Source organism: Rhinatrema bivittatum, chromosome 1 (genome assembly GCF_901001135.1).
Source record: "Rhinatrema bivittatum chromosome 1, aRhiBiv1.1, whole genome shotgun sequence".
Taxonomy (NCBI): Eukaryota; Metazoa; Chordata; class Amphibia; order Gymnophiona; family Rhinatrematidae; genus Rhinatrema; species Rhinatrema bivittatum.
Genome location: NC_042615.1, coordinates 536,959,351 through 536,987,275, shown reverse-complemented (window position 1 = coordinate 536,987,275; position 27,925 = coordinate 536,959,351). Strand labels below are relative to the sequence as shown.

The window sequence follows — 27,925 nt, the reverse complement described above, 5'->3', positions numbered from 1 at the left end:
TTGGTACAACTGGTCATGAACTACTTTGCGAAATGTCTATGTATAATGATATATTGTAACCGAACCTGTTAGAATGTACTATAGTACGCTTTTACCCTCATTAAATATGTGCCTACATGTAAACCGTTGCGATGGTATTTAACTTAGCAACGGTATAGAAAAGTTTTTAAATAAAATAAATAAATAAAAAATAATCGCTGGATCCTTCTTATGAAGGAAGTGGAAGATGTAGAATCTGCGAGAAAACCATCAATTAGGTTTTAAATGGAAAAGATTTTCTGCATGGTATCAGCAAAATTCCTTTGATCCATTCTCATGTGAACCTATAGACTTAACTACTCGTTTTCTTTGTCTGCTTTGGGACTCAGCACTTCCTCAGTGAGAGTACATCTTAGCACTATAGCTGCTTTCATACTCCCATCAAGAGTAAACCTATTTACACACAACTGTTAGTGATCAAGTTCATGAAAGATTTATGGCAGATAAAACATCTAGTTACAAAACAATTTGTTTCCTGGGATTTAAACGTGGTCCTAGCGCAACTCATGAAACTGCTGTTCAAGCCATTGGCGTCTGCTTCTCTCAAGTACTGTTCCTCGTAGTAGTAATATCAGCCAGAAGGGTCAGTGAACTTCAAGTCCTAGGTCATTATTCACCATCCATGCAATTCTTCTACAATAGTATAGTACTGTCACCCACCCAAAATTCTTACCAAAAGTAGTTTCAGCTTTCTGTATGTTCTTCCTGAGGCTATATGCACGTGAAGATTAAAAATGCCTCTACATCTTGGACTGTAAGAGGGTATTAACTTATTACAAAGGAAGGACTCTGTCACATCATCAGGCTTTGCAGCTTTGTCTCTTTCGATCCTAACCAACTAGGCATAGTAGTAGCTAAATAAACATTGTCCAATTGCCTAGCAGACTGTTTTGTATATTGTTATATCCTAGCAGGTATTCAGATTATAAACTCTGTCAAGGTTCACCAAGTGAGAGTCATGGCAGCATCATTGACTTATCTATGAGTTGTACCTGTCGAAGACATCAGCAAAGCTGCAGTTTGGTCATCAGTACACACCTTTACATCCCATTACTATCTGGACAGTTTATCAAAAAGTGATAGTAAATTTAGGCAAGCAGTTTTGCATAACTTGTTTACCCAGTAGTCTATTTACCATGATGGGGTTTGGGCTGCTTTCTCAGTAATTTATCTGCTGCAGCCTTCAGCTTGGGACATCCCATAGCTAATTCAGCCCTGCTTATCAATGGGGAAAAAGCAAGTTTGTTTATATAAATGGTGTATTCTATAGATAGCAAGATGAATTAGCTATGCCAAATACCTGTCTGCCACCCTGGAAAGTCGACTACTTAGCCAGTTTTAACTCACAAACTGACTAAGAAAGCTCACAAGGCAATGCCCAAGCAGGAAGTCCTGCACATGCTCAGTAGAGCAAAAGCTCTATCAGCTTGGAGAGAGAGGACCGTTTGGTGTTACTGGATGATGTCACCCTCACATGTCATGGCTAATTCATCCTGTCTACAGAAAACACTATTTATAGTAAGCACACTTGCTTTTCCTTCTCCCACCCCAGCTCATCTCCCACTTTCTCAGACCACTTCCTCAGCCTATTAAGAACACAAGAAACTACTGTCTTCTGCTTCTTATCCCCTCATTAGTGCCAGCTTCTTGTTTCGCTCATTCTTTCTACTGCCTTTAGCCCTTTTCTTTTGTCTTGTATCCCCTACCCAGTTTCCCATTACTTTTTTCACCTCCTCCCTTGTCTTATTTTTGCCCCTTCAAACTCTTCACCGGCCCATCCCTTCCCGCTCTTTCAGTGCTCTCCTATCCTTTTTCGCTGCCTCTCACACATTCCCGGTCCTTCACACCATATCTCAACCCCTTCTCCACTCTTTAGTTCCCCTCTTTTCATGCCTTCATCTCACCTCCATATTTTCAACTCAGACCTCCTAGCCCATCTAACCCAACTACACTTATCCCCGCACCCAATTGCTGAGTTCCTGTGGTCTCCCCAGTTCTTGCTCAGTCTCCAAATTCCCATTCCCCTCACCTAATCTCCAAATGTCTGCTCTCCCTCTAATCCTCCACTCAGTCTTAATGCCTACTCTCCCCTTCCTTAACGAAGTTTACTCTCCAGTCCAATCTTTCTTCCTTCCTCCCTGCCCATCTATTCTCCCTCCATATATGGGAGTCCACACATTTTTCCCTTCCTCTCCCATATCCCATCCCATCCCCTCCTGTCCTCTCCAGGACAAAGGAGCTTGATCCTGGCCTGCCTTTCTCCCTCTCACTTCCCTTGTCCGTGTCCCCACTAGCTTTGTAAAACTTGAGCTGCTTTCTCAGGGACCTTGCGGTTTATATGGCGGCACTGTTTGTTTATTTTTTTTTTAATTTTATTTTATTGCATATTAAACAAATTAACAAGAATATTTCTTGCATTAGGAAACATGAGGTTACAGAAAAAAGAATAGCATATAGTAAACTTTCACTACAAATCTAAAGTTAACCTAATCCCATTCATATAGGAAACTTGTGGGAGAGACATTAAGAAAATAGAGCAATACAATGCATATTTCAACAAGAAAATACTGGACCCCCTGCATTTTAATTATCAGAGATTTGTACTGTTGTTCCCAAAAGCCCCTTTAGTTGTTCCGGTCTGTGAAAACATACTTTTCATTCAAATAATTTACCATACATCTGCATGGATATTTCAAGGTAAAACTACCCCTCTTCGATAACAGATCCTGCCTAAGAGCAATAAATTTCCTTCTCCGCAATTGTGTACTCCTTGCAAGGTCAGGATACACCCATACTTTTTGTCCATAGAATGTAGATAGTCTCGATTGAAAAAAGAATCGCATTACAGTGTCTCTTTCAGAAATAAAGGCAAAAGCTATCAAGAGTGTTTCTCTCTTTTTTACTTCTAAATCCATAGAACTTTGTAGTATTTCAGAGATATTCAGTGGAGCTAAGTCTGTGGGATTTTGTTCTTCTGGCTTTTCTTGCTCACTCCTAAGGTCTTTTTTTGCCCCAAGATAATATGCCTTGACAATAACTGGAAGGCAAGTTGGTGGTATTTTAAGAGTATGCATCATGTATTCTTTGAATAATCCACTGGTGATAGTTGGTCCATCACAGGAAAATCGAGTACTCTTAAATTCATTGCACATACTGTGTTCTCTAAACTTTCAATTTTTTTCAACATTTCTCCTTCTGTTTGAATTTGATACTGTTGTATCTTCTCTACTTTATTCAATCGCTCATCCATACTCAATATTTTCTTTTCTTGTTCTTTCACTTTATCAGTACTATCTTTTAAAGATTTGTTTGTCTCCACCACAGCTTCTGTTAATGAAGTTATAGAAGCATCTAATTTCATGATTACATTCCATATGGTGTCCAAAGTAATTATTGTGGGTTTAATAATTATGTTTTTACTGACCTTGGGCTTTGCTCCCTGGTCATGCTGGGTTTTCTGGCCTAGGTCCTCAGCAGTTGGTGTGCTGACTTCAAAGGGGATTTTAACAGCATTTCCAGCCGACCCTTGCTTTAGGTCTGCCGGTTTTCCCTGCTGTTCATTTCCCTTCTCTGCATGGAGCTCCAGCTCCTTCATCGCCTCCCACTGAGCTTCTGGTTCACAAACTGCTCCCAGGAGTTCCTCCGATATGTCCCCTGGTCTCTACAGACCAGTTCCCTGTGGTGACGGCGTTTCCGGTGCCCCGGGACTTAGTGATATTTCGTCGACCTGGACGGGAGAGATCTGCTCCTGTCCCTGCCCGTCAGCGGTCCTCTCAATGGGCATAGCAGGAGGTAAGCCGAAACACTCTGTAATACTTCTTTGCGAGGTTTCTACTGTTAAGGCAACAGGCAGGCTCTTCAGCTTTGCCTTACGCTTTGTATGAGGCATTCTCCATCAGCATAAAGCAGAGTTTCACCGAGGAAAATTGAAAAAGGTAAGAACCGAGTGTTTACCGTGCTCTCAGTAGGCAGCCATTTTGTCTCTCAGCAGCACTGTTTAAATCACAAGGGGCTTCATAGAGAGCACCTGCATGAACTGCACAGACAGTGGTAGGAAATGAGGAGGAGCCAGCACTGCAGGAAGAAACTTCAGTTTTACAATACCAAGCCGAGGTAGAGACAGGATCAAATTTCAAACTCTGGAGGTACAGCTGAGATCCAAGGCACTTCAGAGAAGACTCAGGGCTTGGGCCTCGTACTCAGTTAACAATGTCGCTGTTCTGAATAATACTTTCAGCTGTTTACTGTATGTTTTCAGAGTAAAAGACTTCTTAAGTTGTTACTGTATTTTATTTTTATCTAAGACATTGTGATACTGAATTATCATGAATTCTAAGTGGTTAAGAAAAAACATCCATTAAAAATGTAAAACAAATACAATCAAATATGCTAAAAAAGAATAAACATAAAATCAATAAATAATGAAGCAACAGCAGATATCCTAAAAACTACTGCCATAAACTAACTTGACAGTAACAACTGGGTCTAAACTGCTAGTAAACAAAATAGCTAGGGCAAAGGGGATTTTAATAAAAATCTTAAACTTGGTAAAAGCCTGGTCAAAAAATGTTTTGAGTTACTTCCTAAAATTGAGCAAATAATTCTTAGCCTTTAAGTCAACAGGGAGTCAGTTCCAAAGGATCAGTCCAGCAACAGAAAAGGCACTCATGATATTAAGAACATAAGAAGTTGCCATACAGGGTCAGACCGAGGGTCCATCAAGCCTAGCATCCTGTTTCCAACTGTGGCCAATCCAGGTTACAAGTACCTGGCAAGTACCCAAACCTTAAGTAGATCTCATGTTACTAATGCCAGTAATAGTAGTGGCTATTCCCTAAGTCAACTTGATTAGTAGCAGTTAATGGATTTCTCCTCCAGGAGCTTATCCAAACCTTTTTTTAAACCCAGCTGCACTAATTGCCCTAACCATTTATCCTCTGGCAACAAATTCCAGAGTTTAATTGTGCATTGAGTGACATAATTTTCTGTGGTTTGTCTTAAATGTGCTATTTGCTAACTTCATGGAGTTCCCCCCAGTCCTTCTATTATCCAAAAGAGTAAATAACCGATTCACATTTACCCGTTTTAGACATCTCATGATTTTAAAGACCTCTGTCATATCCCCCCTCAGCCGTCTCTTCTCCAAGCTGAACAGCCCTAACCTCTTTAGCCTTTCCTCATAGGGGAGCCGTTCCATCCCCTTTATCATTTTGGTCACTCTTGTCTTTACCTTCTCCTGTGCAACTATATCTTTTTTGAGATGCAGCAACCACATTTGCACACAGTACTCAAGGTGCAGTCCAACCATGGAGCGATACAGAGGCATTATGAAATTTTCTATTTTATTCACCATTCCCTTACTAATAATTTCTAACATTGTTTGCTTTTTTGGCTTCCACAGTACACTGAGCCAATGATTGCAATGTATTATCCACTATGATGCCTAGATCTTTTTCCTAGGTGGTAACATCTAATGTGGAACCTAACATCGGGTAACTACAGCATGTGTTATTTTTCCTTATATGTATCACCTTGCACTTGTCCTCATTAAACTTCATCTGCCATTTGGGCGCCCAGTCTTCCAGTCTCGCAAACTCCTCCTGCAATTTTTCCCAATCCGCATGTGATTTAACTACTCTGAATAATTTTGTGTCATCTTCAAATTTGATCACTTCACTTCTCATATCCCTTTCCAGATCATTTATGAATATATTGAAAAGCACGGGTCCAAGTAGAAATCCCTGAAGTGCTCCACTGTTTCCTCCTTTTTCACTGAAAAAATTGACCATTTAATCCTACTCTGTTTCCTGTCTTTTAACCAGTTTGTAATCCACGAAAGTCCTATCCCATGACTTTAATTTTCTTAGAAGCCTCTCATGAGGGACTTTGTCAAACGCCTTCTGAATATCCATTTAGTTATTCACTTTTTTTTTTCAATTTACAATTTTATTGAGTATGTGATTACTAGTGACATACACCATACTGTAGACATAAACCAAGACAATAGTCTCTCGCAAGCATGGTGAACATAGCAAACGAACAAACAAGTCATGTAACCCCAACCTGATCCCCCACCCCCACCCCTCATCCATGAGCTCAATCATGCTATGCCAAGGAAATAGTCCAGGACGAGCATAAAAGTCCAAATGTGAAGTATAAAATATGACTATAGGTGTCTGGGTTGGCTTTAAACTACTATTTGTATTAGGTCCAGAAATAAGTAATGTTACAGGGCTGCTTGCTGCTTCTCCCAGTTGATGAATTGGTGCCAAATGGCCTGAAACCTGGGCACCGAGTCATGTACCTCAGCTGTAATTGCTGCCATTTTACAATAAAAATGTACTTTCCTTTGTACCAATCGAAGTGTGGGTGTTAGTTGTTCACTTTTATCCACATGTTTATTAACCTCTTCAAAAAAAAAAATAGCAGTTTTTGAGGCAAGACTTTTCTTGGGTAAATCCATGCTAGCTGTGTTCCTTTAAACCATGTCTTTCTATAGGCTCTGTGATTTTGACCTTTAGAATAGGTTCCACTATTTTTCCCGGCACTGAAGTCAGGCTCACCTGTCTATAGTTTCCTGGATCACCCCTAGAGCCCTTTTTAAATATTGGGATTACATTGGTCACCCTCCAGTCTTACATAGAAATGACGGCAGAAAAAGACCAATCGGCCCATCCAGTCTGCCCAGCAAGCTCCCACACTTATTTTCCCATACTTATCTGTTTCACCAACCACCAAGTTCAGGGCCCTTGTTGGTAACTGTTTGATTCAAATTTCCTGCCATCCCCTGCCATTGATGCAGAGAGTAATGTTGGAGTTGCGTCAAAGGTGAGCATAAGGTTTAATATTTAAGGGTAGTAGCCACCACATCAAGCAAGTTACCCCGATGCTTGTTTACCCAGATTGCACAGATCAGTGCCTTGTTGGATGTTGTCTGAATGTAAATTCTCTTTTCCACATTTATCCCTGCAGTTCAAGCAAAGAGCAACGCTGTATATGCATTCAAAGTGATGTATCAGGCTTAATTGGTTTAGGGTAGTAACCGCCATAATAAGCAAGCTATCCCCATGCTTATTTGTTTACCCAGATTGTGAAGTTCAGTCCTTGTTGGTTGTTGTCTGAATGCAAATCCTCTTTTCCACGTTTCCCCCTGCCGTTGTTGCAGAGAGCATTGCTGTATGTGCATTCAAAGTGATGTATTAGGCTTAATTGGTTTAGGGTAGTAACAGTCTTCATGTACAGTGGATGATTTTTAATGAGTTTACAAATTTTTACTAATAGATCTACATAATTTTTTTAGGGGAAGGTAGCTCTAGCAAATTCTGAGAATACCACCGCAGAGATTGACAAGATCAATATAGTTTTAAAAATGAATGAAAATACTGAGGGGCAATGTTATTGAGCGCGTCATAAATTAAAACAATTTTAAAATGGTTCCTCCATATAATAGGAAGCCAGTGTAGAATGATTCCTTTGCCATATTCTAGAGGCAATCCTAACAGCAGCATGAGATTCTAGACTTCACTAGGAGAAAACCAGAAGTCACCTCTTTTCTCCCAACTCATAAATTTATGGCAAAGAGGAGGCAACTCAGTTATAATGACCTGGTTCATAGCATCTATGAATTTATTGGATGATATCAACATATTTGGAGAGCTGCCATTAGTCTTTTGGAGCAAGTAGAGATTGAATTTTCTCCTAGAAACCTCTGAGACCTATTTTCATAAAAAGTTAAGGATACAATTTGGGACAGATTGGTTATTGGCAGATGGTTGGATGATTACCCATCCAACCATCTGCCAATATTGCCTTTTCATTGTAACATAATTCTGAAACATGTTAGTTATGTGTACATTTTGAGAAGTATGAGTTTAGAAGAAAGTTCCTTATAAGCGATACGTTTCCACCTAAAGAGGCAGAGAGGGCTTCGGGTAGGTGGATGGGGTAATTGCGTGGCTTAAGAATACTATTTAATTAGTAAAAATAAGGGGAGGTGCCATTGGCATCACTTTTTTTTTTTTTTTTTTAATATACTGGTCGTGCATGTGGGTCCCCATAAATTCAGCCCTGATTTATCTGTAACCTATGCTTCAGGTCCTTGAATTCATTGCATCACTCATGTATTGACTGTCCTGTATGGGCAGATATTAGGTACAACTTTGCTGTATTGTATTGTATTTGATATTTTCAGTCCAGGATGTGATAGAATAAAATGGGTTTTTTTTCTTCTGCTTTGTTTTCAAACCTCAAGTTGAAGCAATTGGAGGAAAAGCTTTACCATGCATCGTTGATGTGCGGGACGAAGAGCAAATCTGCAATGCAGTGGAGCAAGCAGTAAAGACGTTTGGAGGTATAATAGAACGGGTCATGTGTACCTGCTGGGATTTGTAGTCTGTTTTGAATTTCAAACCATTTTTAACTATATGGTTATGATTGAGTAATATTGTTTGTAGATATAAAAAAAATAAAAAAACAGCATATGGTACAATCATAACCAATTTTATTTTCTGTGAATTCCACACACAATGCAAAATGGTAACAATTTAACTCTAGAAGGGGATGGAGATGAGAACTGCTGCAGGTACTACACAAGACTAATCTTCATTTTATAGTTATTTAATTTATTTTTTACTTCTGTTTCTCATTTTTATGTTTTGTCTTTATATTACTTCGTGTTTGGTATACTTTTAGACCTCTCAAGATCTTTCCAAACCCTGCTGAACATTTTTCATGTATTGTGCTTGTAATGCAAATGTTATGTGCACTCTCGGATATCGAAAATACTAGAAATGCCAACTTCCTCTGCACTCAGGCAACCCAGTCCACAAGTGGGTTATGCACCTCTACCAGCAGATGGAGTAAAAGTTGACATCTCAGTATTCTGCATCTCAAGTAGATGGTGGACATGCATTTCCCTACAGGAGATTGCATGTGGGGGGAAAAAAAAAAGGCGGTTGCAAGCCGAGAGAGGCTTAGCGGTGAAGGCTTTTGCCCTCTCCCCCTGTAGCCAGAGACCCATTCCTGCTTTCAGCTAGGGAAGGCTGAGCTCAGGTTAAAAAAAAAAAAAGTTTGAGAGGTTCTCTTTCGTTCTTATTGGGCCTTTCTTTTCAGCATTGGTGTTTGGAATCTCTTGCTCTCGCCTCTGGGCAGTTGGTGAGGGATGGAGGCAGCGCAGGCTCAGCGGGTTGAGCAGTCTTTTGGCGAGGCCTTGATTCTAGGCTTCTTATCTCCATCTGCGTGGTAGGCCGCAACGATTCCTTCACGCATTTTTTGTGTGTAATGGCACGCCTCCTTGTAAACCGTTTTGGTCAAATTTGTTTGAAAAGACGGTATAGAAATATTTTTAAATAAATAAATAGATCTGCATCTCCTGTTGTGCATGTATTTGTGCGGCTTATCAATGTGCGCGCTTTCTAGAGTGGCTGTCTGTGTGTGTAGTTAAGTGCTTAGTCGATCATGTTTAGTGCGCATTGTGCTCATAGTTATGCACGTAGTTAAATGTGTATACACGCTTAGCAATTTGCGCTGCATGCCATGTAAGGGTAATACAGCTGGAGCTTTCTATGAGCAGTTGTCAGTGAAGCCTGGATGCTGGAGGTGATTTGTCCCCTACTGATTTTGCTGACGCTGGTCCATCCCCTTGATCTGAGGGGAGTGGGGTTGGAGGTGACCCAACAAGGGTGTCCCATTCTTCGGTTGATCTACTGGCAGAGACGTCTTCAAGAGAGTTTAATTCGCAGGACGTTAGATTTGGACCTATGGGGCTTGAGATGGACCCATCCTCCTTTCTCTGGGTGGAATGTTTCCAGAGATTACAGGCTTTTCTGCAGGAGTCCTTCAGAGACAGTAGTGCCTCTTAAATCAGGATTGCATGCTTGGGATCCCCCCCCCCCCCCCCTTTGTCATCCACTATATGCAGTCACTGTGGAGCAAAATCCCTGATGATGATCAGGTGGATGTAGATCAAGATGACACTGTTGATGATTTGGGTTGCTATGCTCTTGAGGAAGGGGAAATTCCCCTGGATTTAGAGCCACGTAGAACTCTTTTCCATTTCTTTCATAGGGAGGAGTTTCCAGGTCTGATTTCTCAGACTCTGAAGAAACTTGGAGTGGCTGGGAGTGACTCTTTGGGGCTGCAGAAGAAGAATCCCATCTTGGTCACTTTATGCAAGGCTTTGTTTCTTTCCTCTCCTGCATCTGATTCAGGAGTTGATTGACCTTGAATGGAGTGCTCCAGAGGCCTTGGTGGGTTTTAAGCCTTGGCAAGGGAGCAGTTGCATTTCCCAGAGGTGGATGCATTAGTGTGTCCTGTTACTAAGCAAGCCATCATTCCAGTGGAAGGGGGGCAGCTCTAAAGGATATTCAAGATTGAAGGATTGAAGCTATGCTTAGGCATACCTTTGAGGCCATGGTGATGAACTTGCAAATTGCTTCTTGTTGTTCCCTGGTGGCTCGAGCTACTCTGCGTTTCTCTCAGGAGTCTGGGGAAATGCTTTTGGATGGCAGAACGGTAATGGAACTGAGGACAGCATTTTTGCTATTGCGGGCTATGATCTTGTTCACACTGCTGCCAGAGGGGTAGCTTCTGTAATAGCAGCTAGATGTTAGCTGTGGCTGCACAGTTGGTCGGCAGATACTTTTTTTTTCAAGTCCAATCTCACAAAACTACCCTTCAAGGCTTCTCTTTTGTTTTGTTAGTGAATTGGCAGAAGCCCAGGTCCCTTGTTTGCCGGAGGATTAGAAGCCGGCTTCATGGCCTTTTCAGGCAAATGGACACTCAAGATTTCAGGCGATTTTGTCCTTATAGGGGAGAATCCTCTGAGACCCTATCCCTTCATTAAGTCTCATTTCTTTTGTCCCAGAAGGCCTTGGAAGGATGTGGGCTCTGGCATTGGAGCTTCTCAATCTTCCCAATGACAGTTTGTGGGCTCATCTGTTGGTGCAGGAGATAGTCGACAGTCTGTCTCACTTTTATCAGAGGTGGGTCCAGATCACATCGGACCAGTGGGTCCTGGAAATGATTCGGGATGGCTGTGCTCTAGAATTTCTTGGCATTCCTCCAGATGCCTTTATGTTCTCTCTGCGCAACTCCTCTCAGAAGAGGGTAGCAGTAGAAACTACGTTGAGAAAGACCTTTGCTGAAGGCTGTAATTCCTGTTCCTGAATTGCAACAAAATACTGGTCGGTATTCCATCTATTTTGCCATAGCCAAGAAAGAGGGGTCCTTTCGACCCATTGTGGATCTCAAAGGAGTCTATCATCATTTGCAGGTCACTCATTTCTGAATGGAGACTGTATACTCCATAATAATGGCAGCACAATCAGGGAATACTTCAAGTCTGGATCTGACAGAGGCATATCTGCATATTCCCATTCGCTGGGAACATCAACAGTTCCTAAGGTTTGCCATTCAGGGACATCATTAGCAGTTTAAGGCCTTGCCTTTTGAGCTGACGACTTCTCCAAGGTCATGGTGGTAGTAGCGACAACCTTGCACAAGGACGACATCCTCGTTCACCCATATCTGTATGACTGGTTGATTTGAGCCAGGAACATAGAAGAAAGTCACTAGGCCTCTCACAAAGTGGTCCTCTTACTGCGGGATCTAGACTGGGTGGTAAACTTGGCGAGGAGAAGTTTACAGCCATCTCAGATGCTGGAATATCTTGGCATTCATTTCGATATGAAGCAGGCCAGAGTTTCTGCCAGAGCATCAATTTCAGAAGTTCATTACTCAAGTTCAAACCCTTATCTTCAGGTCCTAGGTTTGATGGCAGCCAAGTTGGAAGTTGTTCCTTAGGCGGGGGCACATATGCGACCTCTTCAATGCATGTTGCTTTCCCGCTGAAGTCCGCAGTCACAGGAATACATGGTGAGGCTTCTCTTACCATTGGAGGTGAGCATACAATTGTAGTGGTGGTTGCAGACGGGTCATCTCAGGAAAGGTGTTTCTTTGGTGATGCTGGATTGATTAGTGCTCACGACAGATGTGAGCCTTATGGATTGGGGGGCTCACTGTCAGGAGTTGATGGTGCAAGGTCGCTGGAGTGCCAAGGAACAACAGTGAAACATCAGCTGATTGGAAGCACGGGTGGTATGGCTGGTGTGCTTGCAGTTCATTGAGCATTTAGAGGCTTGAGCTTTCCGGATAATGTCAGACAACGTGACAATGTTGGCCTACACCAATCATCAGGGTGGCACCAGAAGTCAATAGATGTCAGAAGGGATAGATGCGCTCATGGTATGGGCAGAGCAACATCTGCTAGGCATATCCGCCTTCCCCATTGCCAGAAAGGACAGCGTACGGGCTGAGTTTCTTAGCAGGAACAGCTTGGACCCAGGAGAGTGGGAGTTAGCAGAGTCAGCTTTTCAGCTCATAGTGGAGCGCTGGGGCTGTCCATACTTAGACTTGCTGGCAACTTCCGACAACACAAAAGTTCTTCGGTTTTTCAGTAACAGATGGGATCCGAAAGTGCTGGGCGTCAATGATCTCGTTCACATGTAGCTGTGTGGACCCTGCTGTATTTCTTCCCTTTCTGGCCTCTGATAGGATCGTTCAGAAGATTGCAAGTCAGGTCAACATCATACTTTTGGTAGCTCTGGATTGGCTCCGGAGGCCGTGGTATACTGATCTGTAGAGATTACTGGTGGGCAGTCCCCTCAGACTGCCTCCTTGGGAAGGTCTGTTGGGGCAGAGACCCATTCTTCATGAAGATCCAAGTCTATTTTGTCTTACAGTTTGGCCCTTGAGAGGGCTAGGTTGTTGAAGCATGGTTATTCGCTTGCAGTGATTTCCACTTTACTTCAGGCCAGGAAATTTTCTACGACTCTGGCCTGGTGTACAGAGTGAGGTTCTCAGCCTCTCAAAGTGGATATTCCATTGATTTTGGAATTTTTACAAGAAGGACTGCATAAAGGTTTGGCCCTTAACACCTTGAAGGTTCAAGTGGCAGCCCTCGCTTGTTATAGGGGGTGAGTCAATGGTGGACTTTTGTGTTCCCATCCTGATGTGTCCCAGTTCTTGAAGGGAGTTAAGCATCTTTGTCCTCCCTTGCAACTGCCAGTACCTCTGTGTGACCTTATTCTGGTCCTGAATTTCTTAGCGAGTCTGACTTTTTGGCCGCTACGTAGATTTCCTTGAGGCTGATTACCTTGATGACAGTTTTTCTAGTGGCAATTTGTTCTGCACATCTGGTTTCTGAGCTGTAGGCTTTCTTGCCATGAGCCTTTTCTGCGTATGACTCCAGGAGCAGTACAGCTTCTAATTGACCTTTTTTTGCCAAAAGTGGTTTCAGAGTTTCATTGGAAACAATCCATTTCTCTGCCCATGTTGGCCAGAGATAAGAGAGTATAGTTTTTTTACATACCTTGGATGTCAAACGTCATTTGCTGTATTACTTGGAGGTTGCTAAATCTGTCTGGAAGTCTGATAGCTTATTCGTGCTCCATGGTGGCGGTAAACAGGCGACGCGGGCAACTACAGCTCATTGGGTTAAGGAAGTCATCACAGCTGCCTATATGGATCCCAAGATTCCTTTTCTGAAGCAGATTAGGCTCCGTTCCACGAGGGCTCAGGCAGTATCGTGGGCAGAAATTAGATTATTGCCTCCTGTCAAGATTTACCGCTTGGATGTTCGGGCTTAGGAGGATGCCGTGTTTGCGCAGGTGGTATTGGCTGGACCGCAGGCAGCCTCCTGCCCTGTTCAGGAGTAGCTTTGTACATCCCACTTGTGGGGATTGGCCTGCCTGAGTGCAGAGAGAGGCAAAATTACTACATACCTGCTAATTTCCTTTCTGGTAAGGAAGGCAGGCCAATCCCTGACCCGCCCTCGGCTGCTGATTTTTTCCTTTGGTTTGCCCTGTAGGTGCAGACATTGCAGAGTGTTCTTGTTTTTCATTTAAGGCTGGTAAGTGGCTTAACCAGCCCCTCAGTTTAGTGACTGTTAATTCTTTTGGCTGAGCTCAGTGTTCCCTTTTGGTTAGACGCATGAGTGGTTGATTGTTAATAAGCATGTTCAAGTATTTTCAGTTTGTCCACAGTTTGGCTTTTTCGGAGAATACTGGCGAGCTGATGTTGTGGCAGGGTTGTATATCCATGATGTCATCTTTTACTCCATCTCCATCTGCTGGTAAAGGTGCATAACCCACTTGTGGGGATTGCCTACCTTCCTTAGAGGCAAGGAAATTATCAGGTAAGTAGTAATTTCTCCATAAGCAGAATAGAGGAAATACAAATGCTGACAGCCTTCATTGATTACTTCTGTTATTCAGTCTACATCTCCATCTCCTTTGGTAAAATGAAAGAACAGCAGTGACCCACTTTTGACTGATAGAGCAGAATGTAGTTTTTCACAGACCTAATTCCAGTGGTGCTGTCTGGCAGGCCCACTAGACTTTACTGTAAAACAGGGATGTTCAATCTGGTCCTGGAGGGCTGGAAATCAGTTTAGTTTTCCATTTATAGTCCTCCAGGACCAGAATAGGGCACACCTGTTATAAAATGAGCACGTAGCTCAGTCTGTACCTAAGGCAGAGATGATGTGAACAGGGCTGAATTGCAGGAAAAGAAAGATATAAATGAGAATCATTGGAAGCTTTTTAAATTTCAGCTAGCATTACACAGTCTGTTTTCTTCATGCTGTACTCTTACCTATCACACATGGAATTTCTATCTATAAGGATTCCATAGTGCATTTTGTTTGCTGCAGGATTATCATCTTTTAAAAATAGTGCTACCCCTCCACCCTTTTCTTATTTTCTTTCCTAATTTGTAAGAAAGCGGGCGCTGAACAATATTGCATCCGCGAACAATATTGCATCGGCCCCCAAGGTCTTTTGTTTTGCGCATGGAGGTAGTGAAGATGTAAGAATTTATGGTATGGAAAGATGATAATCCTGCAGCAAACAAAATGCACTATGGAATCCTTATAGATAGAAATTCCATGTGTGATAGGTAAGAGTACAGCATGAAGAAAACAGACTGTGTAATGCTAGCTGAAATTAAAAAAGCAAATCAGTTTGGCAACATAATGGGGGATTTCAATTGCCCTGGTATTGACTGAGTCAGAGTCTCATTGGGACATACTAGAGAGGTTAAGTTTCTAGATATCATAAGTAACTGCTTCACGGAGCAGCTTGTCCTAGGACTGATGAAAGGTTCAGCTACTTTAGATCTATTCCTCAGTGAAAGGCATGACTTGGTGCAAGGGTTACTGTGTTGGGGCCACTAAGTAATGGCGATCATAATGCAATCAAATTTGACATAATCACTGGAGGGAAACATGAAGTAAAACTACTAGAGTATCGTATAACTTTAAAAATGAAACCTGACAGAATGAGGAAATTAGCAAAAAAAACTAAATGGAGTAGCTGCAAGAGTTAAAAGTTTGAATGAGGCATGGACATTTCTCAAAAATACCATTTTGGAAGCCCAGATAAAATGTATTCCATGCATTAAAAAGTTGTTGAAGGAAAAACAAATGATTGCCAGTGTGCTTTAATTGTGAGGTAAAGGCGGCAGTTAAAGCTAAAAAGGCATTGTTCAAACAATTGAAAGCCAACTCAAATGATGAAAATAGCCAAGAGCATAAGCATTGGCAAGTTAGATATAAAACAGTCACTGGACAGGCCAGGATAGACGAGAGAAAGCTTGCCAGTGAAGCAAAACCTAATAGATCCTGTCAGCTGTGGCGTGGTTGACATAGCATAGTAGGTGACCCTACTGGGCCCACACCGGGAAGTAGTGGAAAGTGCCTACTGGGACTGAAGCTTCACCTATATCAGCCCCATTCATTGTAGGTTGAGTTTGTTTGGGTATCAGGGGCTGGCAGGGCTTAGAAGTGTCCTTTTTTTTAAGGAGCGGTCAGTGAGAGTCCAGAAATGGGCAGTGGTCAGGGCAAGTAGTGAGCAGACATTGTCCAGGCCAAGAGGTCAGGGCAGGCAGCGAGTAGACAAATATCCAGGTCCAGGCCAAGAGTCAGGGCAGGTGGCAATCCAGGAACGAAGTCAGAATCCAAGGCAGAAGTCAGACCTGAAGAATCAGGCCAAGACAGGCAGAGACAAGATACTAAGGAACAAGACAGGGCAAGATGGACAAGACTCCAAGGACTAGGGCAAGGCAAGACAACAGAACTACGAGGCAAGGCACAGGGAACTAGAAACACGCACTGCAGAGAAGGCAGGAGGACCTGTTGCTGAGGCATCGGTTAGGATCAGCTGGGGAATTTAAATAGCCATCATCTCATGGGGCTGTGTGAGGTTTCCTGTTGTGGAGTCTGTCCTTCAGGACACGCTGTGTGTGCACACCTAGGAGCAACCATGGAGGAGGCAAGATGGCATCCTTACCGCAGGGATAGCCGAGAGTGAGTGCGACTGGTCACAGGGCCTTCTCACAGCCAGCCAAACATTACAGAAATGTTTTCAAGGACATTTGAAGCAAGAGGCCTGGGAGAGAGTTAGTTGGGCGTTATGTAACCGAGGGGCAAAAGGAGTATCAGGGAGGAAAAGGAAATAGCAGAAAAGCTGAATTAATTCTTTGCCGCAGAATATATTGGAAACACACCAATACCTGAAGCATTCTTTATTAGTGGATATTCTGAGCAACTAAAACAAATATCTGATAATGAGGATGTAATAGATCAGATTGACAAATTAAAGAGTTAGAAATCACTGGGACCAGATGGAATTTACACCAGAATTCTAAAAGAACTAAAACATGAAATTGCTAACCTGTTAGTAGTACTCTGCAACCTATCATTTAAAACAACCATGATTGTTTAAAAGGTCTCCAGGGGTGATCTGGGAAACTATAGACCAGTGAGCCTGATGTCGATGCCAGGCAAAATGGTAGAAACCATTCTTAAAAATAAAATCACTGGCCATAATAGGCATGGTTTAATGGGGAAGAGTCAATAAGGTTTTAGTAAGAGGAAGTCTTGATTTATCAGTCTTTTAGAATTTTTTCAAGGTGTAGATAAAGGTGAGTCAGTTGATATAGTGTATTTGGATTTTCAGAAGGCATTTGACAAAGTACCCCATGAGAGACTCCTCAGGAATTTACAAAGTCATGGAATAGGAGGCAGTATTCTATTGTGGATTGTCTGGAAACAGAGTAGAACTAATTGGTCAGTTTCCCAAATGAAGGAAGTTTTAGTGGAAAACCACAGCGATTTGGTACTGGGACTTGTGCTGTTTAACATCTCCAGAAATGATTTGGAAAAGGGAACAATGAGTAAGTTTCCAGATTTTCAGATGACACAAAATTATTCAAATTTGTTAAAACAACTGCAACTTGCAAGAAATTGCAGAAGGACCTTGTGACATGGAGACTGGGCAAATGAATGGCAGATGAAATTTAGTGTGGAAAAGTGCAAAGTGATGCACATAGCAAAAAATAATCCCAAATACTATGCTAGGTTTCTGTATTGGGAGTCACTACCCAGGAAAAAGATCTGGGAGTCCTTGTGGACTTGTGATGGTGGTGGTCTAAAAAGCAAATAAAATATTAGGAATGATCCAAAAAGGAATGGGGAATACAGTGGAAAATATCATTTAGCACACAATCAAGCTGTGGAATCTGTTGCCAGAGTATCGGGCCGATTCAGTAAAGTCCACGGGAGAGCGGGCGAACGCCCGCTTTCCTGTGCGTGCGATTCAGTATGCTAATTAGGCTCGGCGGTAAAACCAGGTAAAAGGAGGCGCTAGGGACACTAGCGCGTACCTAGCGCCTCCTTTTGGACCAGAACGGCGGCTGTCAGCGGGTTTGACAGCCGACGCTCAATTTTGCTGGCGTCGGTTCTCGAGCCCGCTGACAGCCACGGGCTCGGAAACCGGACGCCGGCAAAATTGAGTGTCCGGTTTTTGACCCGACAGCTGCGGGCCGACTTAAAAATTTTTTTTTTTTTTTTACTTTTGGAAAGTTTTGGGACCTCTGACTTAATATCGCCATGATATTAAGTCAGAGGGTGCCCGAAGAAATTAGCGCCTACCTTTGGATAGGCAATTTCTGAAAGCAAAATGTGCAGCTTGGCTGCACATTTTGTTTTCTGAATTGCGCGGGAATACCTAATAGGGCCATCAACATGCATTTGCATGTTGCGGGCGCTATTAGGTTCGGGGGATTGGACGCGCGTTTTCGGCCCCTTACTGAATAAGGGGTAAGGGAAAACGCATGCCCAATGGCGGGTTAACACTGCGCTCCATCGGAGCACACTGTACTGTATTGGCCCATTAGTGATCAAGGTGCTTAGTAAAGAGAAGTTTAAAAGAGGTCTGTCTGGACAAGGTCCTGGAGGAAAAATCCATAGCACATTGTTAGCCAGGTAGACTAAAGAAAGCTATTGTTATTCCTGGAATGAGCAACAGGAATTAGATCTACTTTATGGGATCTGTCTGGTACTTGCAACTTGAATTGGTCACTGTCTGAGACAGAAAGCTAGGGTTGATGGACCTTGGTCTGACCTGGTATGGCAATTCTTATGGTCTTGTTTTCTAAAATTTAGTAGGGTTTTCAAAAGAGGTGACTGAAAAGATAGGGCAGAAAGTTTAGCATTCAAAAGGTACAAAGAATATCAAAGAGGAGAACAGAGAAAAATATCTGGAAAGGTTTCTTATTATAAAACAAGTTTACTTATTATAAATGGTATTCTCCGTAGACAGCAGAATTAATTGGCGACATCGACTGATAGTACCAAACAGATTTTTTTTTTTTGCTCTACTGAGCATGTACAGGAGTTCTCGCACAGGTGTTGCCAAGTGAGCTCCTCATGTCAATTTTAGAACTAAGTCTAAGTAATCAACTTTCCAAGGCAGGTGGGTATTTAACATGGCTAATTCATCCTTCTGTCTATTTAGAACATCATTTAAAGTAAACAAACTTGCTTTCCCCATCGACAAGCAGGGCTGAATTAGTCATGACAAATGGGGAATCCCAAGTTGAGGATTGCAACGGAGCATTTACTGAATAAGCAACCCAGACCCCACCATGGAGCAAAGACTACTGAGTGAAAAGGCTATGCTTGTCCAAATTTACTGTCACTTTTTGATAAATTGTCCAGACAGTAATGAGGCATGAAGATGTACACCGACCAAGTTGCAGCTTTACAGGTGTCTTCAGTAGGCAATGGTCACAGATAAGCCATTGATGCAGCCATAATTCTCATTTGATGAGACTTTATAGTCTTTTTTTTAATCTGGAGGCCTATTAGTGCATAACAATGTGCAGTACGGTGTTTGGCAACTGCTATGCTGGCCCTAGACAGTTAGGATTGTAAGAGATCAATGACTTCAAGGCCTGACATTGTGGCTGAGTTCTTTTCCTGTAGTAATTTAAAGCTCTTTTACAGTCCAAGGAATGAAGTGCCTTTTTCCTTTCATGTACCTGTGGTCTTGGAAAGAATGTAATTAAAATGTTGGCTTGATTAATATGAAAAACCGAAACTACCTTTGGTAGAAATTTTGAGTGGGTGCAAAGCATCATCCTATTGTGGAAGAATTGTGTATAAGGCGGATAATGAACCAAAGCCTGAAGTTCACTGGCTGATGTGAATGCATCCATGAATAATACTTTCTGTGAGAGAAACTCAAGGGAAGCTGGCTTCATAAGTTGTGTCAGTTAGGATAAGGTGCCATGGAATAGGTGGCTTGATTACTGGAGGTTTAGTATGCTATAAGCCCTTCGTGAATTTTGATACCAAAGGATGATTGGAGATTTACCTACAATATGCATGTGGTAGGCTGTTATGACACTGAGATGAACTTGTACTGACTTGATACTAAGACCTGAAGAAGAAAGCAAGAGCAAATATTAGAGAAGCTGTCATGGCTCAGATATGAATTGGTCCAAGGAGCTTTGTTGCCACCAGCTTGAGAACTGTTTCCTTTAAAGCCATAAGCTCTAATTGAAGGCATTTGACTTCCTTGGATAAAGGAAATTGAGTAATCAGCAAGTGCTCAACATCGAGGCTGTCAGACAGATGGATGGTTCAGATGAAATAAACAACTCTCTTCTTGAGTTAGCAAGGATGGATCCACCTCTAATGCAGTTGGGAGGCTGATGGACAGTTGTATCAGGTACATGAACCACACTTGTTTGGGCCATACTAGTACAATAAGTATCAGAAAGGCAATGAGCAGTTTTTGTATTGTCTTGGCTATCAGCAGAATCATTGGAAATACATACATGAGGATCTGCATTCCAGCTGAGCAGAAAAGCAACCTGGGTGGATCTAAGTTCGCTGGGAAGAATAGAACAAAACCTCTGCTGATATGGAGAGAGAGAATTGAGGATGTCCCCATAGATTGAACAGGCTGTTGACTGTGTAGGGACCATTTGTTTGGAAAAATATCTTGCTGAGGGGATTTGCTAGCATCTTGATTCTTAGGAGGTAGGTTGCTTGAAGAATTGCTTGGTGATTTATGCCCATTCCCATAATGTTATCACTTCTTGGCAGAGAATCTCATGATCCTGCATCTCCTTGTTTGTTGTCATAGAACATGGCTACTTGATCATCTGAATTAGAAGGCTTTTTCCCTCAAGCAGATGGGAGAATGTCATTAAGGCATGTCTGATTGCTCATAGCTCTAGAAGGTAGATCTGAAACTGCCTTTCTGCTAACAACCAAGATTCTTGGGTTTTGAAGGGGCCGTGTGGGCTTCCCATTCCTTGGTGGAAGTGCCTGTCATTGTTACCTGATGAGGAAGTGCGAAAGTGGTGCCCCTTCCTGAAGAATGTAGGGTTCTAACCGCCAGTAAAGCTCTTGCTTCATTTCCTGCAAGATATTCACTAAAGTCATTAAGGGCTGAATCATTGGAAGCAAAGGCCCCATTGCTGAAGTCACATGAGGAGGTATGTTAGTGATACTTCATGAACCAATGCTGCCATATGACGTAGAACTACTAGCACTTCCCTGGCTGTTGTCTGATCCATGTATACCAGTTGATGAGTCAGGGACCCGAGAGTGCATGCTCGATCTGACAGGAGAAATGCTCTCTCGTGGCAATTCTTTCTATGCCCTGATGAATTTGATTTTTTTAGATGGAACTAGTCGATTTTTCAAAATTTATTAAGAATCCTAGGGATTGAAGTGTTGAAATGTCTTCTGTTGGGAAGTCACAATCACCAGTCAGTTGTCCAGGTAAGAGAATACGCAGATGCCCTCCTGATGGAAATGCGCTGCCACCACTGCCAGGCATTTTAGTAAAGACTGTTGGTATGCTGAGAGACCGAATGAGAGCACTCAATACTGGTAATGAGGATAGGTAGTGCCAGTGGAAGGGATGGATGGGTATATGAGCATAGGCATCCTTTGGATCCAGGGCAAACATCCACTCCCCCTCCTGGGTGAAGGGTAGGATTGGGTGAAGGGAGTTCATCTTGAATTTCTCCTGTAGCACGTTCTTGTTAAAACTTCTTTAAATCCATGATTTTTTATTTATTTATATTTTTATATATTTTAAATTTATATTCCACTTTTCAGCCATTTCAAAGCGGATTACATTCAAGTACTTGTAGGATGGGTCTCAATCCCCTGGTTTTCTTGGGGAAAAGAAAATAACAGAAATAAAATCACTGGACATGTTGATTAGGCAGGACCTATTCTGTCACCTGCTGTTTGAGGACCAACACCGCCTCCAGTGGAGTTGCATTGCATAAGACAGATCTGGATTTGGATTGAAGGCTGAGCAATGAGATAGCATGGGAAGCCGGGAGAAACGCAAGTGGTAACCAGATTTCAAAGTCTTTGGTAATATTATGTTATTCCTCCAGATAGAGATTAATTCTTCCCAGTAGAGGATGATTACTGGGTTTGAATGGTCAAAAACTTGGTCCAGATTTATTTATTTATTTATTAGCTTTTCTATACAGATATTCAAGGGTACATCATATCGGTTTACATAAAACTGAAGAAAAAATACAATATAACAAGGGTGGGGGAAGGGGAGCAGAGAGTAATCAAAATGCTCTATAGAGAGAGGGTGAAAAAAAGGACAGGAAGTAACTAACAAATGAACAGAACATACAGAGCAAAGGTAGTGAACTAGTAATGTGCGTAATATACAAATTTACAATAAAGGTAATAAGCACTGCTATATGCAAGGTAGCATTATGTACAAACTAGCGGAGGATGCAATAATAACATGGGGGGGGTGACGGGGGGGGGGAGGGTGGATGAAGGCAGACGTGAATTATATCAAGTTGTACAAATGAAATAATGTAACACATGGCCAAGGCAAAAACGGGCAGGGAGGGAGGGCAAAGGGGGTCAAAGGGAAGAGGTGGGGGGGGGGAAGAGGATGGGCAGGTAGGGACTTAGCAGGGTCCAAGTCCGGGAATGCTTGTTTAAAGAGCCAAGTCTTTAGCCCTTTTTTGAATTTTTGGGTGCAGGCTTCCAATCGGAGCTCTAGGGGCATAGTGTTCCAGAGAATGGGGCCTGCGATGAAGATGGCTCGCTCCCTAGTAGAGGTAAGGTGTGCAATTTTAAGGGTGGGGGTGTAGAGGATTGCTTTGTGAGCTGTTCTAGTCGGGAGGTTGGAATAGCGAAAGCGTGGGGCATCATCAAGCCAGGTGAGATGGTGGTTGTAAAGGGATTTGTGAATGATCATGAGGGTTTTATGTATAATGCAGGCAGAGATGGGGAGCCAATGCAGTTCCTTAAGAATGGGGGTAATATGGTCAGCTTTACGGGTATTAGTTAGGATTCTGGCCATTGCATTCTGCAATATTTGTAGGGGTTTAATAGTAGAGTAGGGGAGGCCTAGGAGTAAAGAATTGCAGTAATCCATTTTAGTAAGAAGCGTCACTTGTAAGACTGTAAGGAAGTCTTGGACATGGAGCAGGGGTTTAAGCTTTTTGAGTATATGGAGCTTGAAGAAGCCTTCTTTTAGGGTTGTGTTAATGTGCTTTTTTAAGTTTAGTTGGTTGTCTATGGTGACCCCAAGATCTCGTGCACAGACTGAGAAGGAATCAGCGGAGAGGGAGGGATCACAGTGAGTGAGCGGTGAGTGGTTGTGGTGGTTAGAGATGATGAGGAGTTCAGTTTTTGAGGTATTTAGAGCCAAGAAGAGTATTTATGGAGATAAGGCAGTTTTCCCAAAACGTAAGAGATTTGGGGATGGATTCTCGAATAGGGATGAGGATTTGGACATCGTCGGCATATAGGAAAAACTTGAGGCCAAGGTCGGAAAGGAGCTGGCAGAGGGGCAATAGGTAAATGTTAAAGAGGGTTGAGGATAAAGAGGATCCCTGGGGGACACCTTGGTTTAGGGGGGATATGGGCGGATTCAGAGTTTGCGATTTTTACAGGGTAGACTCTATTATTCAGATAGGAGGTAAACCCCAGAGTAGGGCAGAGCTTGTAATGCCAATTTCAGATAAGCGGGAAAGGAGGATCTCATGGCTAATGGTATTGAAGGCAGAAGAGATATCAAGGAGGGCAAGAATAAAGGATTGCCCGTGGTCCATGCCTTTTGAGTATGGTGTCAGTTAGGGAGAGTAAGAGGTTCTCTGTATTGAGTGACTTACGGAAGCCGAATTGGGATAGGTGTAATATGCCATGGTCCTCCAGGTATTCAGAGAGCTGAAAGTTGACGACCTTTTCCATAATATTAGCTAATAAGGGAAGGTTGGAAATGGGTCGGTAGTTAGAAGGATTGGTGGGGTTGAGGGTGGGTTTTTTTAAGGAGGAGCTTTACAACAGCAAGTTTAAGGGGGTCTGGGATTTTGCCATGGGAAAGGGAACAGTTAATTATATCAGCAATGGGTTTAGAGGTGATCGTGGGGATGGATAATAGTTTTTGTGGGTATAGTATCAGAGATGTGAGTAGCAGGTTTGATTCTTTTTAAAATGGTTTTGATTTCCTTGGCGGAGGTTAACTCGAGGGAGGCTAGATTGGTATTGGGAATTTTAGGAGGGGAGTTTGCCGGAGTGGGGGTAGAAGAGAAGCGGAGGAGGATATTTGCTATTTTGTTTTTGAAAAACTGGGCGAGTTCTTCGCATTTACTATTGGCTTCTTCATCTGTGATGGGAGGGGGGATTGATTTGGTGAGTTCCGCCACGTATGAGAATAGGGCTTTTGCATTATATTGGTAATCATGGATTTTTGCAGCATAAAAGTCTCGTTTGGTTTGAAGAATCGAGAGTCTGTAGGTATGTAGGGTGGATTTGTAGGTGGCTGAGTGCTTTGGGGTGGGGTTTTTGCGCCAAATTCTCTCTTTGATTCTGAGGTCGTTTTTTAGTTCTTTTAATTTAGAGGTGTACCAGGGTTTTTTTTGTAGTGCGTGTATGATGTATCTCTTTATCAATGAGTGGGCATGTTTGTTCGGCTATAGTGCTAGTGATGTTATTCCAGGAGGAGAGTGCTGCATCAGGGTTGATGAGGTCTAGGTTGTTAAGGGAATTAGAACATGAGGAGATCAAGTAATCAGTAGAGCAGGATTTACGGAAAGAGATGGTGTTACTGTGAGTGGGAGTCGGAATGTTGGGGGATTTTATAGTGAAAAATGCCTTGATGAGGGCATGGTCTGACCATGGGACAGGAAGACAAGTAGGCGTGTGGGGGGGATTGTATGCAGTAATTGATAAAGATAAGATCGAGGGTATGGTCTGCTTTGTGAGTCGGGGAGGAGATAAGTTGTTTAAAGCCAAGGGCATGTAAGGAGCTGAGGAAGGTCTCACAAGAGGATGAAACGGGAATAGTATCAATGTGGAGATTAAAGTCTCTGAAAATTACAGCGGGGATGTCTATATTGAGATTATCAGATATGTATTCAATGAGGGGGGAGGGGTTGTGTTCTACTCTGATGGAGTACTCCTTGTGTGACTCCCTCTTGCAGAAGTAAATCTGATATTCTAAAAAGGAGAGGTTGGAGAGTGCCGGCGTTTGAGGCATACAGATTGAGAAGAGTATAGGACTCATTAGCAATATTTATTCAGAGCAGGATCCATCGTCCGTCCAAATCAGCAGCCTGATGAGTAACGTGCGCCCAATCGTTTGTGTAGCGTTATGGCAGTGCCTCTCTTCTTATGCACTGTGGGGCTGTAGAAAACTTGACCCACCCATTGCTGTTTTAACTTGAACGGTTCAATGGGAGGGAGGTGAGTCTCCTGGATGAAAGCGATATCTGTATGAAGAGATTGCAAATAGGTCAAGATTTCTTTCCTCTTAATAGGGTGTGAAAAGCCATTAACGTTCAGAGATACGGCTGTAATAGATCCAATGTTAGACACCATTGAAAGAAAAAAAAAAGTCATTATTGGGTGTCGATCAGCATCAGCTCCCTGACCAAAGTTAGCAAAAGCTTCTGATTGAGGTCAAAGAGTAAATTCTGTAGTAATAAGGGAGAAACGAAAAATAAAAAGAGATAGCTATAGGAGAGAGTCAGAAAAAACAGTAGGTATTGTGAAACAGGTAGTTCCATCAAGGGTACCGTGTATCAAACGAGCCTCAGGGCAGGCCGATGGCTACCAAATTCCAAAGCTCAGGTCACACATCAAACATAGAGAAAAAATAAGAAAAAACCCACAATATAAATATGAGATAAATTGGGTTTCGCACCTGTCATCTCTGATATATAATTATCGCTTAACATGAGTTCATCGACGGTGAAAGTGAAAATTCAGCATGGTTGACCTAAGAAGTACGTGGCACTTCCAGAAAGGAACCTGCTCTTACAGGACACCAGCCAGAAATAAGCATAGGAGTTCAGGTTACCATTCCTTGCGCTTGTTCCTTTGTTTGCAAAAATATTTCCAGGTCCGTTGGTTGATGGAATAACTTCGTTTGATTATGGCAAGTTACTTTCATTTGAGCTGGGTAAAGTAGGCCGTATTTCGCCCCTAGGGCTTGCAGTCAAGGGCGTAAAGCCAAGAAAGCTTTCCTTCTAACAGCCGTGGTTTTGGCCAAGTCCGGGATGAACAAGAGCGAATTACCTTGAAATTGGATGGGAGATTTGCTCCTTGCCGCCGCTAAGATGGAAAGTACTTGAGGATATCGCAGTACCTTAAATATTATGGGCCTAGGAAATTTAGGGTCGCATGGAGGCCTCGACAGCACTCTATGGGCCCTCTCAAGCCCAAATGGATAATCAAATTTTACCTTTAGGCACCAGGGCAGTAAGAAACTCCATCATATCGGAGCCTTCAGCGTCTTCTGGTACCCCAAGGATCCGTATATCTTGCTGTGGTTTCTCTACTTCACTAGTCATGCGAAGTAATGGCGCAGTGGCTAAAAGCAGTGACGAGGTCTGCGATTCAACATCTTCCAGCCGTGATTGAAAGCTTGACATCTGTTGCGCCATGGATTGCAGATCCCCCACGAATAGCCGATGTCGCATCGATGTTAAGTTGAATCATGTCTTTTAGTTTTAATTCGGCTAAGACCACTTCCGTCGATGCCATTGTTTTAGTGGCAAGCGACTTCTTTGGCGATGGGTCCTATTTCGCTCTCTTTGAGCCCAAGACTTCCGCGAAGGCAGCCTCAATTTTCCCCGACTTAGGTGCAGCCATCCTTCAAGATGGTCAATGAGCTCAGACAGTGAAACGCGACAGCTATGCGGGTTTTTTCCCGATGTTAGCTCTGAGATCTTATGGAGCCATGAGACTAAGCAGCCATCTTGGTTGCTGCTCAAGAGCGCCCCATGGGAGCTAAATTAATAGAGTTGCTTTATTCCAACCAGTAACAGGATGTAATGAGCTAGTATATTTTTACAAGCAGGAGATCATGCCAAATAGATTTGATCAATTTCTTTGATCTAGTGACCAAGAATTAAATCAAAGGTGGGAAATGGATGAGGTTTATTTTGATTTCAGTAGGGATTTTGGCACTGTTCCATATGTGAGGTTCATATATGAGCAGAGCAGCCTAGCAGAGAATCCTAACCTGGCAAATTGAGCTAGAAATTGGTTGCGTGATGGGAAACAGAGGATAATGATAAATGGAAGTTTTCTCGAAAGAAAGGGGAATTATAAATGGAGTGCCTCAGTTTCAGTGCTGGATCTAATTTTGGTCAGTATTTTGATTTGATATTGCAGAGGGGCCTAGAAAGAAAGTGTTTGGGTACTTGCCAGGTACTTGTAACCTGGATTGGCCACTGTTGGAAACAGGATGCTGGTCTTGATGGACCCTTGGTCTGACTCAGTATAGCAACTTCTTATGTTCTTATGTAGATATTTGTCATTTTGCAGCTGATTTTTAGGTCAGCCCTGTTGCAGATCTTTAAGCTTGAGGAATGACCAAGAGTTTAGCAGCTAAATTTGGGCTCAGTGTAGTAAGGTGCACTCATCAGAGTGAACAATTTTACTTGCAGTTGTGTGCATAGTTTTTGTGACAATCTTTACTCCCAAAGCAGCATGGAATTTTGCACACAAAAAATGTGATAGAACTGTATGCACTGCTTAGCACCTTAGCATGAAAATCTTATGCAAATGAAAGCATTAGCTATTACCTACAATGCAGACAGGTGCACTGGCTTAACTCATGTTTTCTTAGTGATGGAAATTGTACTCCTGGTTGGAGGTGGAGTAAAAAGTGTCCAGTACTAGTGTTAATCTATGGGCAAACTCTAGTTCTGGTGCTGGGACCTATAGTTGGTATTTTATGCACAGAAAATATGCTTTGTGCACAAAAAACATGTTTTCTGTACACAATATGATTTATGCACACATACAAACTGATTTCTGTGTGCGCAATCTTTTCTTTGCACATATTATCTTGTTTGTGCACTTTTTTAAACCTCAGTGCATTAGCTTGCTGCATCGAGAGTTAAAAACATAATTAGCTTGTCTGTTAAGAAACTGTGCGCAGAATTTCAGCACACGGTTTTAATACTCACCTAATTACATTGGCCTCTTTGAATGCAAAAATCTGTAAAATCACGTATCAGGGAC

At 42.5% G+C, this 27,925-nt stretch overlaps 1 protein-coding gene across 2 annotated transcripts in view; it reads left to right on the top strand.

Moving 5' to 3' along the window:
* Window positions 1-27,925, top strand: part of HSDL2 (hydroxysteroid dehydrogenase like 2) — a 151,211-nt gene that overhangs the window by 55,255 nt on the left and 68,031 nt on the right. For both annotated transcript variants that reach the window (XM_029614299.1, XM_029614290.1), the window contains one exon: window positions 8,291-8,389. In XM_029614299.1, coding sequence (XP_029470159.1) covers window positions 8,291-8,389 — 99 coding nt within the window. The remainder of the gene's footprint in view (window positions 1-8,290; window positions 8,390-27,925) is intronic.